Below are 12,671 nucleotides of genomic sequence, written 5' to 3'. Positions count from 1 at the left end.
AAATAAAACAAAAATTTATTTAATTTAATTTTAATTTACAGTCCTGCATTTGTTTTTTTGGATCTGTCAATTTCCAAATATTTTCCAGCTGTGGGATTACCGTTTAAGGTAGATTAATGTATTAACTGGTTTTCTCAGTGTAAACATTGACACAATGTTTAATTCTGATGAATATACTTTTAAAGCTGTGTACTATTCTTTTGGTGTATATTTCTTCTGGTCTTGCCCCATATGATTTCACTGTAAGTATATCACTGTACACAGACCACTTAAAAATGACACAAGCCTTTTTTATTCATTTATTCAAGTTCATAATTTCATGTCATATATATGTTTTTTTACGATTATGTGGATATTCCGTTTAAGAGAGTGATGGAAATTTGATTTCAGATATCTCCGAGTCTGGTGAACTACTGCCACTTCGGTCACTGTATGCGTCTCTGAGAGATAGAGAGAAAAGAGAAAACAAGATAATGAGACAATCTATATGCTAGTTGTCTCCACTTTAAATAGTTAAGCTGATATGAGAGAATTTACTAGGCAACAAACCGTGGTGAGAGCCGGCATCCTTTCTGTAGGTAGTTCTGTAGTTTCCCAGATGCTGCCAGTAAAAGGCCAAAATAAGGAGGCGAGGGTTTAATGGGGCGAGAAGTGAATTCTGGGTGGTACTGCACTCCGACAAAATAAGTTTGATCTGCTGTGACAGAAGAAACGAGCTGAAGCGAATACTGACTGACAACTTCTCCATACATAGGTTCAGATACTGGACATGCACTGACCTTCAAGTTCAATGATCTCCATCCGCTCCCCCTCCAGGTCCTGACCCACAAATCGAAAGCCTCTATCCTCAAAGTGGTGCTTCAGTTCTGGATTCACCTGGAAAAATGCAAAAGGAACTGATTGAGCTAATGGGATTAATGATTAATAATTTTTGCAATTATTACTATTGTGAACCTCAAAGCGATGGCGATGCCTTTCGTCCACATATTCAGCATCTCCGTACAGCTTTCCTACAACAAAATTCAAAATTACGTTAACATATTTATCAGTTTCTATTTTTGTGATATGTGACCTTCACATTTTACAATGGCACAAAAGATCACAACTTACGGAGAACGCTGGAGGTGTTTTTGAATAAGGTACGCCTTTTCCCTAACCTCATGGTTCCTCCCATCTGCCCAGGATTGTGCTCAGGCATTTCAATCACCTGGGTTAAAAAAAGGTGTCTCAACACACCATGCAAAAAAGGGAATCATTATGCAGAAATTCTCATTTGTTTTACCAAAACAACACCCACCACTGGATGTTTTGTTTCAGGATCAAATTCTGTAGAATTGGCATCTGTTAAGAAAAAAACAGTTAAAATAAAAAATGTAAACACATTTATTTAAAAGCATATGCAATGTTTGCTTTAATAGACATATCAGAAAATCTAGTACGAGTGTTGTTACCTTCCCAGCCGAGTACATTACGAGCAAATTCACACACTGCCAGCTGCATGCCCAAACAAACACCTGCAGAACAGGGTTGATTTCAATTTTAACCACAGGATTGCTGTGATTATATCATATTTTGTCACTAGCACTGAACCACTAGCTTTCTGAACATAATTTGTTACCTAAAAATGGCTTTTTTTGTTTCCTTGCCCAGTTAATGGCTTGGATTTTTCCCTCGGTTCCTCGCACACCAAAGCCTCCAGGAACAAGAACCCCACTAACAGCACAATGAAATAGTCAAATATACATTCAATAAATAAATAAATAAATATTCAAACTAACAACCTTAACAAAGTCTGATTATTACATACAAGTGTATTCTCACAGATTACACCAACATTTAAAATGTGAAAATGCAGTATGTGAACAATTTTATTACCATAATGTGACTTTTTATATATAATATTTAATGACAATACAAAAAGTAAAAGCAGGACCTGATTGGAACTTACAAGTTTGAGGAAGAGGTTTTTTTTAAAGAAATTAATACTCTTATTCAGCAATGATGCATTAAATCAATAAATGTGACAGTAAGGACACTTATAATGTTACAAAAGATTTATATTTCAAATAAATGCTGTTCTTTTGAACTTTCTATTTATCAAAGATCCTGGGAAAAAAATGTATCCGTATTTCCACAAAAATAATATGCAGCACAACTGTTGTCAACATTGATAATAAGAAATGTTTCTTGAGCAGCAAATCAGCAGATTATAATGATTTCTGAAGGATAATGTAACACTTAGACTGGAGTAATGGCTTTGTCATCAAATGAATCAATTACATTTTAATATACATGATATGTATATTATTTTAAAATACATATTATGTAGGCTATATTATTTCAAATTGTAGTAACATTTCAAAATTCTGTATTAGGAATTTTTAAGGCCAGACAAGTAATTTGTTGAGGTCAATTTGTAAAAAAAGACTACATGCCTGTGCAGTGTGCACATATATATTTTCAAATGCGCATACCTATAGACTAAACACATAATACGGATGTGCACGTCCGTCGGCGTTCTCACATATTCGCGTTTTTGAAGTTTGCGCGGAGATAACTTTTATTTTGTTCAAAATTATTCAACGCCTGCACCTTGGAAACTATTTCAAGGTTTGCGTTCTCGAGCCACCAGGCACTGTTGTTGTGTTAATGAGCGGGCCGGAGCGCAGTAAGGGTTTTCTGTTAGAACGGTGTCGTGTAAGCAGCCCCTAAGTTAATAACTAATGATCTTTGCAACGGAAGGGAATCAATCAACTAACTTTAGCTGGACAATAACATTATTCTAGAGCTGCTGTAAAGCCAAAACAATCTGTTACTTTAATTTCCTATTATCACTATAGAGCTGCTTTGAAACAATCTATATTGTTAAAAGCGCTATACAAATAAAGGTGACTTGACTTGACTACTGTATTTTTGATCAAATAAAAGCAGCCTTGGTGAGCATAAGAAACTTCTTTCAAAAACATTTAAAACCCGACCTCAGACTTTGGAACAGTAGTATATGTTGTTAGTTGCATCATTTTCTAGCGATTTGTCAAGTGTATTTTGAGAACACACTCACTCAGCACTGCAGAGCTTCTGCCAGGCCTCATGGTATTTAACCGGCTCCTCCTGCAACGCTGCCGGCTCCAGGTCTGCTGAATCTATGTACTGATATGAGGTACCATTTTCAAGTATTAAACTTACACACTCAAACTAATATATGTAAGATGTTTAATGTAAGCCAAGTTAATATTTTTCTGCAAATTATTAACATGAATGAACTCAAAAATTCATTAGGACACACTCAAATGGAACAGCACAGGATATTGCTACTAGTAGGGGTGCACGATTCAGAAAATGTCACGATTCGATTCGATATCGATTTTTAGGCTCAAAATTCGATTCAAAATCAATTTTCGATTCAAAAAAAACGATTCACAGTATGTAAATGTTAGGGGTGGGAATCTTTAGTCACCTCACAATCCGATCCAATTCCACAATGATTCTTTATCTACTCCTCCCCCTCCCCTCCCCCTCCCCCTCCCCCTCCCCCCTCCCCCCTCCCCCCTTTTTCTTCATCTTTACTGTTGTTTTTTACTATGACATCATAGACTGCGGGAGATCTATTAAGCTGCATTCACGCACGGATCTCTTTTGAAATATAAGAAGTAAAGTGGTTTGTCCTGTCCGTTTAATCCCTTAAGACATAACTGGCTGTGTTTACGTTAATTTTGCACAAGTATATTAAACCACTTACACGGAGTCGCACAGCCGCATGCGCGAGCAGTCTACACAAACAAAGCGCGCGTCAGCATTTGAAATTGAAAGCAGCCTTCTGTTAGTGAGGTTCATATTTTAAATATACAAGTCCACTGCATTCCAAAGCACATAAATGATGACTTCGTAGAGCATTTGTAAGGAAAATACAGAAAGGCGAGACAGCACGCTTCAAGTGTAACGTAACATCAAACAAAGCACGCGTCTCTCACAGCGCATCCTGTGCAATGAAGCCTGTGAATGTCCTAGTAATTCGCTTCAACCTTTCCGAACTTTGGAAGAAAGCAGATTACGGGTGTTTCTAAAGCAAACTCAGCGTCATCGCATATCTGGTTAAAAACTAAGCTCAGAATCGATTCTTAAATTCTCAGAATCGATGCAGAATCGTTGGAGAGAGAATCGCGATGCATCGATGGATCGATTTTTTCTCCCACCCCTAGCTACTAGTTGCTGTCAGTGTCATTTCTTACCTTGACCTCTAGCTTATAGTTGATGGCGAGGGCAGAGTGCTCCAGTGCTTTAATAACAGAGGCATAAGAATCTGCTAGTTTGGTGTACTTGCCAACTAAAGCAATGGAGGTTTGCTCCAGGAGTCGGTCAGACCTAGGGAGCAAAAACACAGGTCGCTCAAAACAGCTGCAACAACCTTGGAATTGTCAGAAGACTGCAGTTTTTTTGGGACTGTTAGGCGGATGCAAACCTGTCTGACATCTCCTTCCACTTTGTGAGCATTTTTCGAGGTCTCATCACAATGGGCAAGTCCAGCCGGTGGCAGAGGTAGTCAACGATGCCCTGATCCTCCAGGAGTAAAGGTACTCTGTAGATGGAGGACACGTCATGTACACAGATCACCTGTTCAGGTTCCACATGGCAAAACATGGAGATTTTCTCTTTGACAGCAGTGTCCAATGGAGTTGAGCAACGACAAACAATCTGCAACAACAACAAAAAAAACTCAGAACTAGTGACTTGACATGGTTTGGCTCTTTATAACATATAAAGAGTAAAGACTGACCAGATCAGGTGACAGGCCAAGTCCACGAAGCTCTCGGACACTGTTCTGTGTGGGTTTGGTCTTCTGTTCTCCTGTTGAATTAGGCTGAAAATACATCCAAATACCACAGTAGTTGCTTTTTTGTTCAAACTATTTTTTAACCACAAAGGTTTAAATATAAAAAAGTAAGCTTGTTTCCTACCTGAGGAACCAGACTGACATGGATGTTACAAAAGTTCTCCCGTTTCACTTTAAACTGAAACTGTCTAAAAGCTTCAATAAAAGGCATACTCTCAATATCTCCAACTGTACCTCCAAGCTGTGGAAAAAAGTAAATACATTTATATGCTAAAAAAAATTATATTATATTAAAATTGTATTTATTCATTTTAACAGTGGTGGAATTTTTTTCATAAAGCTTGAAGATATGTAACATTCCAGCTAACCTACCTAGTAGTACAATACAGGGGACTTAAAAATGTACTTTTTTGTATTGAACATTCTTCATGTATTCAGATTTTTCTTTTACATTTAATAACTGCAGCACTGTCCTTAGTAGCAACAATTTTAACTGTTTCCTCTCAATTTACAGCATAAAACAGATGGATATACCTCAATAACACAGACTTCTGGTTCAATACCGTCATCGTCCACCGAGACCTTAGCCTGCCGCATGACCCATTCCTGTATAGCATCGGTAATGTGTGGTACCACTGTAAAAAATTATTCACATTCACCTTAGTGACACCATAATATGCCATTGTTATCTCCAAAGAAGCAGGTATAGTGAGCAATGTTTGTTTAAACTTTGTAATACAGAGGAGGATATGCAAATTAAGGCTGGTGCCGTCAAATACTTCACGATACATCTGTTATGAAGCAAATTATTCATGAGAAAAGCAATTGTTGTATATTGATTTATACACTACCGTTCCAAAGTTCAGGGTCAGAATTTTTTTTTCTAATGAAATGAATGCTTTTATTTCTCAAGGATGCAATGAACTGATTAAAAATGTATTGACAGTAAAGACATTTATAATGTTACAAAAGAATCCTTAAAAAATGTTATAGCAGTTTAGACAAAAATATTTTCAATACTGTTAATAAGAAATGTTTCTTAAGCACCAAATCAGCATATTACAATGATTTCTGAAGGATCATGTGACACTGAAGACTGGAGTAATGATCCTGAAAATTCAGCTTTGACATCACAGGAATATTTTAAAATATATACAAATAGAATATACTGTAATAATATTTCACAATATTATATTGATATTTGATCAAATATATGCAGCCTTGGTAAGCATAAAGGGACATCTTTTCAAAAACATTTAAAAAATCTTACCAATGCTAAACGTCTGAATGGTATTCAAATCTCAAACACAGATAAGAAATACTGTAATCCTGTTTCCTTGTATAAATATTGTATATTTATGTTCCAAACATCCTCATGTTGTGTAACTCACCTTGTACAGTTTTGCCCAAGTAATCCCCTCTCCTCTCCTTGGTTATAACAGACTGATAGATCTTCCCCGTCGTCAGATTGTTATCCTTGGTTAGCCGGATGTCCAGAAAACGTTCGTAATTCCCTAAATCCAAGTCAACCTCACCGCCATCATCTAGTACAAACACCTCACCTGGTAAACATAGTGTCAGAGAGATTGAATGTGACATGTGGACACAGATATTTAAAAGACAGCTGTCAAAGCCATCAGTAATTTATGCTCTATATGTGCTGGAGGCTATAAACCGATGTTCCATGAGAGCAAATCTCATGTAGCAGTTCATATTTCTGTAATCTGTATCGTCAACAAAAAAAAATCTAAATGAGGTGAATCTCTCTTCAAGTAGTTTGCACTTACCATGTTCATAGGGAGAGAAAGTGCCTGCATCGATGTTGATGTAGGGGTCGATTTTGATAGCAGTGACATGCAGGCCACATGATTTGAGTATAGTGCCCACACTGCTGGCTATGATCCCTTTACCAATGCCAGATATCACACCACCGGTCACCAGTATGTACTTCATTACTCAACAGCGTCTGTCAGTGGAAGAATGACAGTGATGTTTATTTCAGCAATGATGCAATACAATCTAACAATCAGCCACAAGCAAAATAACAAATGTAAGTGCATAAATAACATCACCTTTTCTTTTTACTGGAACTGTAGAGTTAACCAAAAACACACAGAAATGCAATTCATAAAAATGCCTTGAATACACATCTTCTATGATGAACAAGTCAATTTATGAACTAAATTCTATTTTATTGTTTCACATTTTAATATTTTTGTGGGACTTAACATCTAACGTTGGTGTAACTTTACCTGTCTTGACTCTATGTATACGTAATGTGACACTGACACAAGGAATTAAATCATTAATTGTATTGACATACCAAATTTAAAAAAAGTATATTTATACATCTAACATAATACAAATATTAACATAAATATATTTACATTTATAATGACCATGCCAAATTCTGCAACATCCACGCATTTAATAACGTTCAGAGGACAAAATGTAAACCACGCTGACCTTGTAAACAAAAGCAAAATACGCCAAAGCCCCATTCACCAATGAGTCTATAGCATATATATGCTAGTATAGCATAACATAGCCTTTTTCGGAGTGTATTTGAATAGGCTCAGAATTGAAACCTATTAGAGGACCCTAATACATTACATAACATTGCAGTGAACTTCCATGTTGGTACAAGTGACTCTCTAGGTGCACTGCAATGAAAGCAGAAATGGAAAATAAAATGAACGTTTAACTGTACCTGAAATCCTGCCGTTCAATTGAATAAAAACCGTAGATTAAAACCGATTCAATAAAAACGAGCCATCTTCACGACACGTTTGTTTAGGTGTCAGCGAAATGCGCGCGCGGTGAAGCGCCAAAACAACACGTGGTGCGAGACATCAGATACCGAGTTTTTAACTCTAGCTTTGCCACTCTCGCAGCAATGGCTAGAATGAGGGTTAAAACGTAGAATGAACGCGTTATGATATAAATAATAATGTATTGTGATATTTTATCTCATAATTTCTGTATCAATTACATCGATCTAGTCTATTTATTTTTAAAATGTGTTAAACATAAACTTGCTAAATTTACTCTTACATTCCCTGAATGAAACTTGTCTAAATGCAGGTGTGGGCTCACATTCCACTTCTACTGGTTTGTACTTCCTTCTACGTTTCAGAATTTTTAGAATTCCGTAAGGAATTTAAATATATATCAATATCTTGAAAATAAAAAAGAAAGGCATTTTCTTTAAAACAGTAATACATTAATTATAAATTTTAAATTAGAGGAAGGGTCTAATTTCAAAATTATAAACACAGTCCCAAAACAAATAAATAATTGTTTCTTTAAACTAATATCTATGGTTACGAGAGGTGTCTGACGCCATGTAGAAGTTGGAGGAGTCGCGCCTCGCGCGGGAAGCGGTTTTTGGCGGTTTACGTTACGCCTTTTCGATGTTTTTTTTATTTTATTTTATTTTTTTTATCTCGTTCTATCCGATACATTCAGTAATATATAGGCTAAAATGTATAAAGATATAATGTAGGCTATGTCAATATTGAATAAGATATTGGTAGGCTATATATTGTATAGTTTTTCAGACGAAATTTGCTGTTTTATTCATTTTATAAATATTTTACAAAAAAAGTAAAAATATAAAAATCCATGTTATCTGAGAAACATAAAAAAACTAAACTTTAGATGTCATCACACTAAAATTACAATACAGGACTCCATATATTTGTAGCCACTAGATGGCGCCAGATGACGGCATGAGAAACATTAGAGATGCCGTGCAATTCATAGTCCTACATAAACTGGAGATTGATGCTTATTGACAGTGTAAGATTAAAGGTTACATGAAACGTTTGCTGAGTCATAAAAACATGTTTTTAAACATGTTTGGTTAAAGGTTTATTCCAATTGTAAACAGCAACACTTAGATGAGAACTCGATTAAGGGAAACTGGATATATTGCAAAGACCGAACACAGCAAAGATGATTAGTTTTGCCAGGTATCTCATTATAAATGATATGTGGTTGTGAAACATGACAGCCGTTCACATTCCCTCTTCCCTCCAACTCAGAAATTAATAATCAAATAATGATTATCATCTGAAAATGAGTCATCCATGATTATGACTGAATATATCACTGGTGCTTTCTTCCAAAAGTGAATTATTCAGAGACTAAACAGTAATTCATCCAATCCTTTATATAACATTTCAGTCAATAGCTGAGATGTGTCTCTCCTGGCGACAGCTGGGTTTAGGTTTTATTATTATTTATCTAATTATAGTGCACTGTCCCTGCATGGTTTAGCCTGTACCGGCTCCTAAGGTGTGTTGCACAGGACTTACATAAGCGTTGGACGTAATTATGCCAGAACAAACTGCATTTGTGTTTGCTGAGCTCCACCGCTCTGAATGAGACTCACATGTAGAGCTGTCAGCATTATGTAAGATCACATCAAGTGCATCTAATGGGCAAATATTTAAAAAGCGTGGCTTCAATATGATTTTGTGTGATACTTAAAAAGTATTTTAAATGCACTCAATCATTGGTTTATGCATCACTCAGAGAAATGACAGTCATGTTGGACATGAGACCTGCTGATGTGGGCGGAGTATGCAAAGTTTTCATTTACCAAAGCCATTATATATATATATATATATATATATATTTTTTTTTTTACACAGAGGCTACAGATACTGGTTGTTTTTATTATATGCAGATTATTTTAATTATTCTTTTATGTCTATTTTTTTATAGTAAATTATCTTTATTCTACAACAACAGAAAACATACGATGCATTATTTTATTTTAATTCTATTATTTATTATTAATAAATAACATATAATGCATCTTATGTTTTCTGTTATGTATTTATTTATAAATCAGAAAATTGCATAATTGTATTATTATTATTATCCAATAAAATATAATGCATCCTATGTTTATGTATCTATTATGTATTTCTATTTATTTTCTTATTTATTTATACAATGATGGAAAACAAAATTTAATATATTATATTTATTTACACTAAAATATAATGTTGTATAAATAAATAAATAAAAATAACTTTTCATAATGCATAATGAGTTAATGTGAACTACCAATGAACAAAATATTTTTACAGCATTTATTAACCGTTGTTAAAGTTAATTAAAATGTTCATGTTAGTTGTCAGTTCATTATGTTAACAGATGCAACTTTTGAAATGTATTTTGAAATGCTGAGATTAACATTAAATAATATAAATACAAGTTGTAGAAGTATAGTTAATTGTAAATTCTAATATAGTTCATTAATGTTAACAAATTAAACCTTTTTGTAAAATTTGACCTGCTTATTAATAAAAAATATGAAGAATTATAGTAGCAATATTTATGCAACGACATTTATGCAAAGTTGTTTTGTCTCAAACTGTTTATCTTAAAATGTTATGCGTTTCATGTTGGTTCAAAAAATTAAAGACTAAAGCACTATTCATTTCATGTAAACTTTTTTATAGAGGAAAAAATGACTGAATGCACCTTTAAGTTGGTACAGTCATGCCAAGGAACCCCCATTTATTTATTTTTTGGAAACAGTGTGTAATGCATACAAGTTACTATGATGATGACATCTATTTTGCATTTGGAAGCAGATAAACGTGTGTCTTACTGGCATGACAGAACGAAGACAATCTAATATCCACTTTTACAGGCCTGTGAGCTCAGAATCCACCCACAACATCCTCTCAGTAAAAGCCACAATTTACCAGGAAAACAAATGCAGTTGGAGGGCGTAGTCGACTGTGCGCCTGTGCACGACGAGAGTCCTCTGCCTGGAATGAGCCCTAATTTGATTATGAAGGTGGGTGAAATGAGAGAGAGAGAGAGAGAGAGAGAGAGAGAGAGAGAGAGAGAGAGAGAGAGAGAGAGTGTTGTGCTGAAGGAATAATCTCCCTTTTAACCAAACACTGTATCCCTAAATCATTGTAATAAACCAGTATTATTCTGCTCTCCTTTTTGAGATATTATTGAGCAGTGCCTGTACACCTGTGTTATTACAGACAAAAGTGTGCTGACAGAGACCACACTTCACCATAGTGGTTATGTTAGGGGAGGTCTGGAAATTAAAGGATTGTGCAATTAAGTGAAAACACATGCACTACACTTTGTTTGTTTTTTTTCTTAGTGTAAGTGCACCCTGCTTATGTATTTAGCATAAACAGCTACAAGAAGCAAATCCTGGATCGCTGTTTAAACAAAGGGCTGCACGTGTATATTCTGAAATCTACTGTGTGTTCACGTTGAGCGAATGAGATTCGACTTGTGGAACAAAGTCAAGCATCTTCAAGGATGCATACTGTTCTTTAAACCAGTTTTAAGGTGAAGCACTGTTTAGTATACACTGCGATGACTGAATATTGCTCTCGGTCTAATGAATGTCATGTATGAAATCCAGTTTTGGTGAAACATCTAGCATGTGATCCTGCGCCGGCAAACCTAGAACACACACCATTCACAAGTCAGATGTTAAATTTGTGGACAAGAGACTCTTTGTCACCCGGTCTCTTATCTAATCATTTTGTTATGTACATATGAACAAACAGTACAATCCCTTCCTGGAGAGTAGACAGCATGACAAAGGCAGTCTAAGGATACCCACAGTATTTCACAAGCACTCACAAGATACTTCATAATACAATACATTTCAATCATTACACAATTTTGTAACAAAAACTCCCTATATTGTGTTAAGACTTGTTTTGTTGCTTAAGGCACATATAGCACTATTAGTTCGCTTTAGTTATCTAGCCCAAATAGTATTAGTACATGACTTTCTGAAATACATTGTGATTGGTAAATGGCTTCATTCAGTGCTGGGTTATTGCACTGTTCACCCATGTCCACCGTTCAATCAAAACCTCAGAGAACTTCAGTATTAATATTGTAGCAATGTTCGTCTTGCTAGGCCAGTTGTTTTATTCATTATAAAAGACAAGTTTTCTATACATAGTTCCTACATGACGTCACAACATACGGGCATTTGCCGACCCGGCGCCATTTCTGTGGGCATGTTGTGGGCAGAACATTAGAAGAAGAAGCTGAAACGATTTAATTTCGTGATAAAAAGTGAAAATGGTCATCTCCTGCTGGGTCAATGGATGTTCAAATCGTGCCGGAGGTTCAGTTAAATTTGGATTTTACAGTATACCCGTCATTAGACTTCATGAATGTGAGAAAACTAAGCTTTTGTCAGAACAACGATGGAGGTTATGGCTGGCGAGGATAAACAGGAAAGAAACTCCCTCAAAACACGCAAGAATTTGTGTTTTATTGCGAGTGTACACAAATATAAGTTAACACTTTGCAGTTTGAATGATGTCCTGTATGAACAAAATGACAAGGTATTAAAAACATACAAAAACAACATTGTTTCCACTGTTCGATCGCGCCCGCGCCTCTCTCTCTCTCTCACTCACTCTCACACACACACACACAGACAGCGTTAGCGCATACGGATCCACACCATTTATGACTGAAATTTTCGCATTGTACCTCTCTCTGTCTTGTTAATAGAGTCTCGGCAATGTTATATCGGCATGTATATCGGCAGCTGATGGATAATAGGTCAAATAAATGCTAAATAATTTCAACTTAATATTTCATGTCCACAAATTTAGCTTTTTCTGAGTAGCTGTGCAATAAAATGCCAGACAGTCATTATCACTTATACATACAACTATATATACAGAGCAGATCAAATTTTGGGTTGTTAATATTTTCTTTAATGATTTTGAAGTCTCTTATTGTCACATCCACCAGCTGGAGAGCTCATAATCTCCACCAGAGGACTCCTGGGCTGCGTCCGAAAACGCATACTCTC

The 12,671-nt window shown here is 35.6% G+C and overlaps 1 protein-coding gene across 5 annotated transcripts; it reads right to left on the bottom strand.

Moving 5' to 3' along the window:
- Positions 1–355: 355 nt before the first annotated feature.
- On the bottom strand, positions 356–7,712 carry ctps1b (CTP synthase 1b). 5 transcript variants are annotated; one of them, XM_079894731.1, is made up of 18 exons: positions 7,542–7,622; positions 6,904–6,921; positions 6,619–6,797; positions 6,223–6,393; positions 5,366–5,466; positions 4,956–5,072; positions 4,775–4,858; positions 4,460–4,692; positions 4,230–4,362; positions 3,062–3,150; positions 1,619–1,713; positions 1,452–1,514; positions 1,298–1,341; positions 1,111–1,207; positions 955–1,010; positions 780–876; positions 550–697; positions 356–440 (listed from the first exon to the last, which is right to left on the bottom strand). In XM_079894731.1, the coding sequence occupies exons 3-18, from the start codon at positions 6,782–6,784 to the stop codon at positions 362–364; spliced, it is 1,773 nt and encodes a 590-aa protein (XP_079750857.1). In that variant the 5' UTR covers positions 6,785–6,797; positions 6,904–6,921; positions 7,542–7,622; the 3' UTR covers positions 356–361. The 5 variants fall into 5 exon arrangements, with proteins under 5 accessions (XP_079750857.1, XP_079750860.1, XP_079750859.1 ...); XM_079894734.1 differs by having other exon boundaries at positions 550–694; positions 7,542–7,612; XM_079894733.1 differs by lacking the exon at positions 6,904–6,921 and having other exon boundaries at positions 550–694; positions 7,542–7,712.
- Between the last annotated feature and the right edge of the window lie 4,959 nt (positions 7,713–12,671).

This window comes from Squalius cephalus (genome assembly GCF_949319135.1).
Source record: "Squalius cephalus genome assembly, chromosome: 15".
NCBI classification, from domain to species: Eukaryota; Metazoa; Chordata; class Actinopteri; order Cypriniformes; family Leuciscidae; genus Squalius; species Squalius cephalus.
The sequence above is the reverse complement of the archived record's forward strand: the minus strand, read 5'-3'. Positions and strand labels throughout refer to the sequence as shown.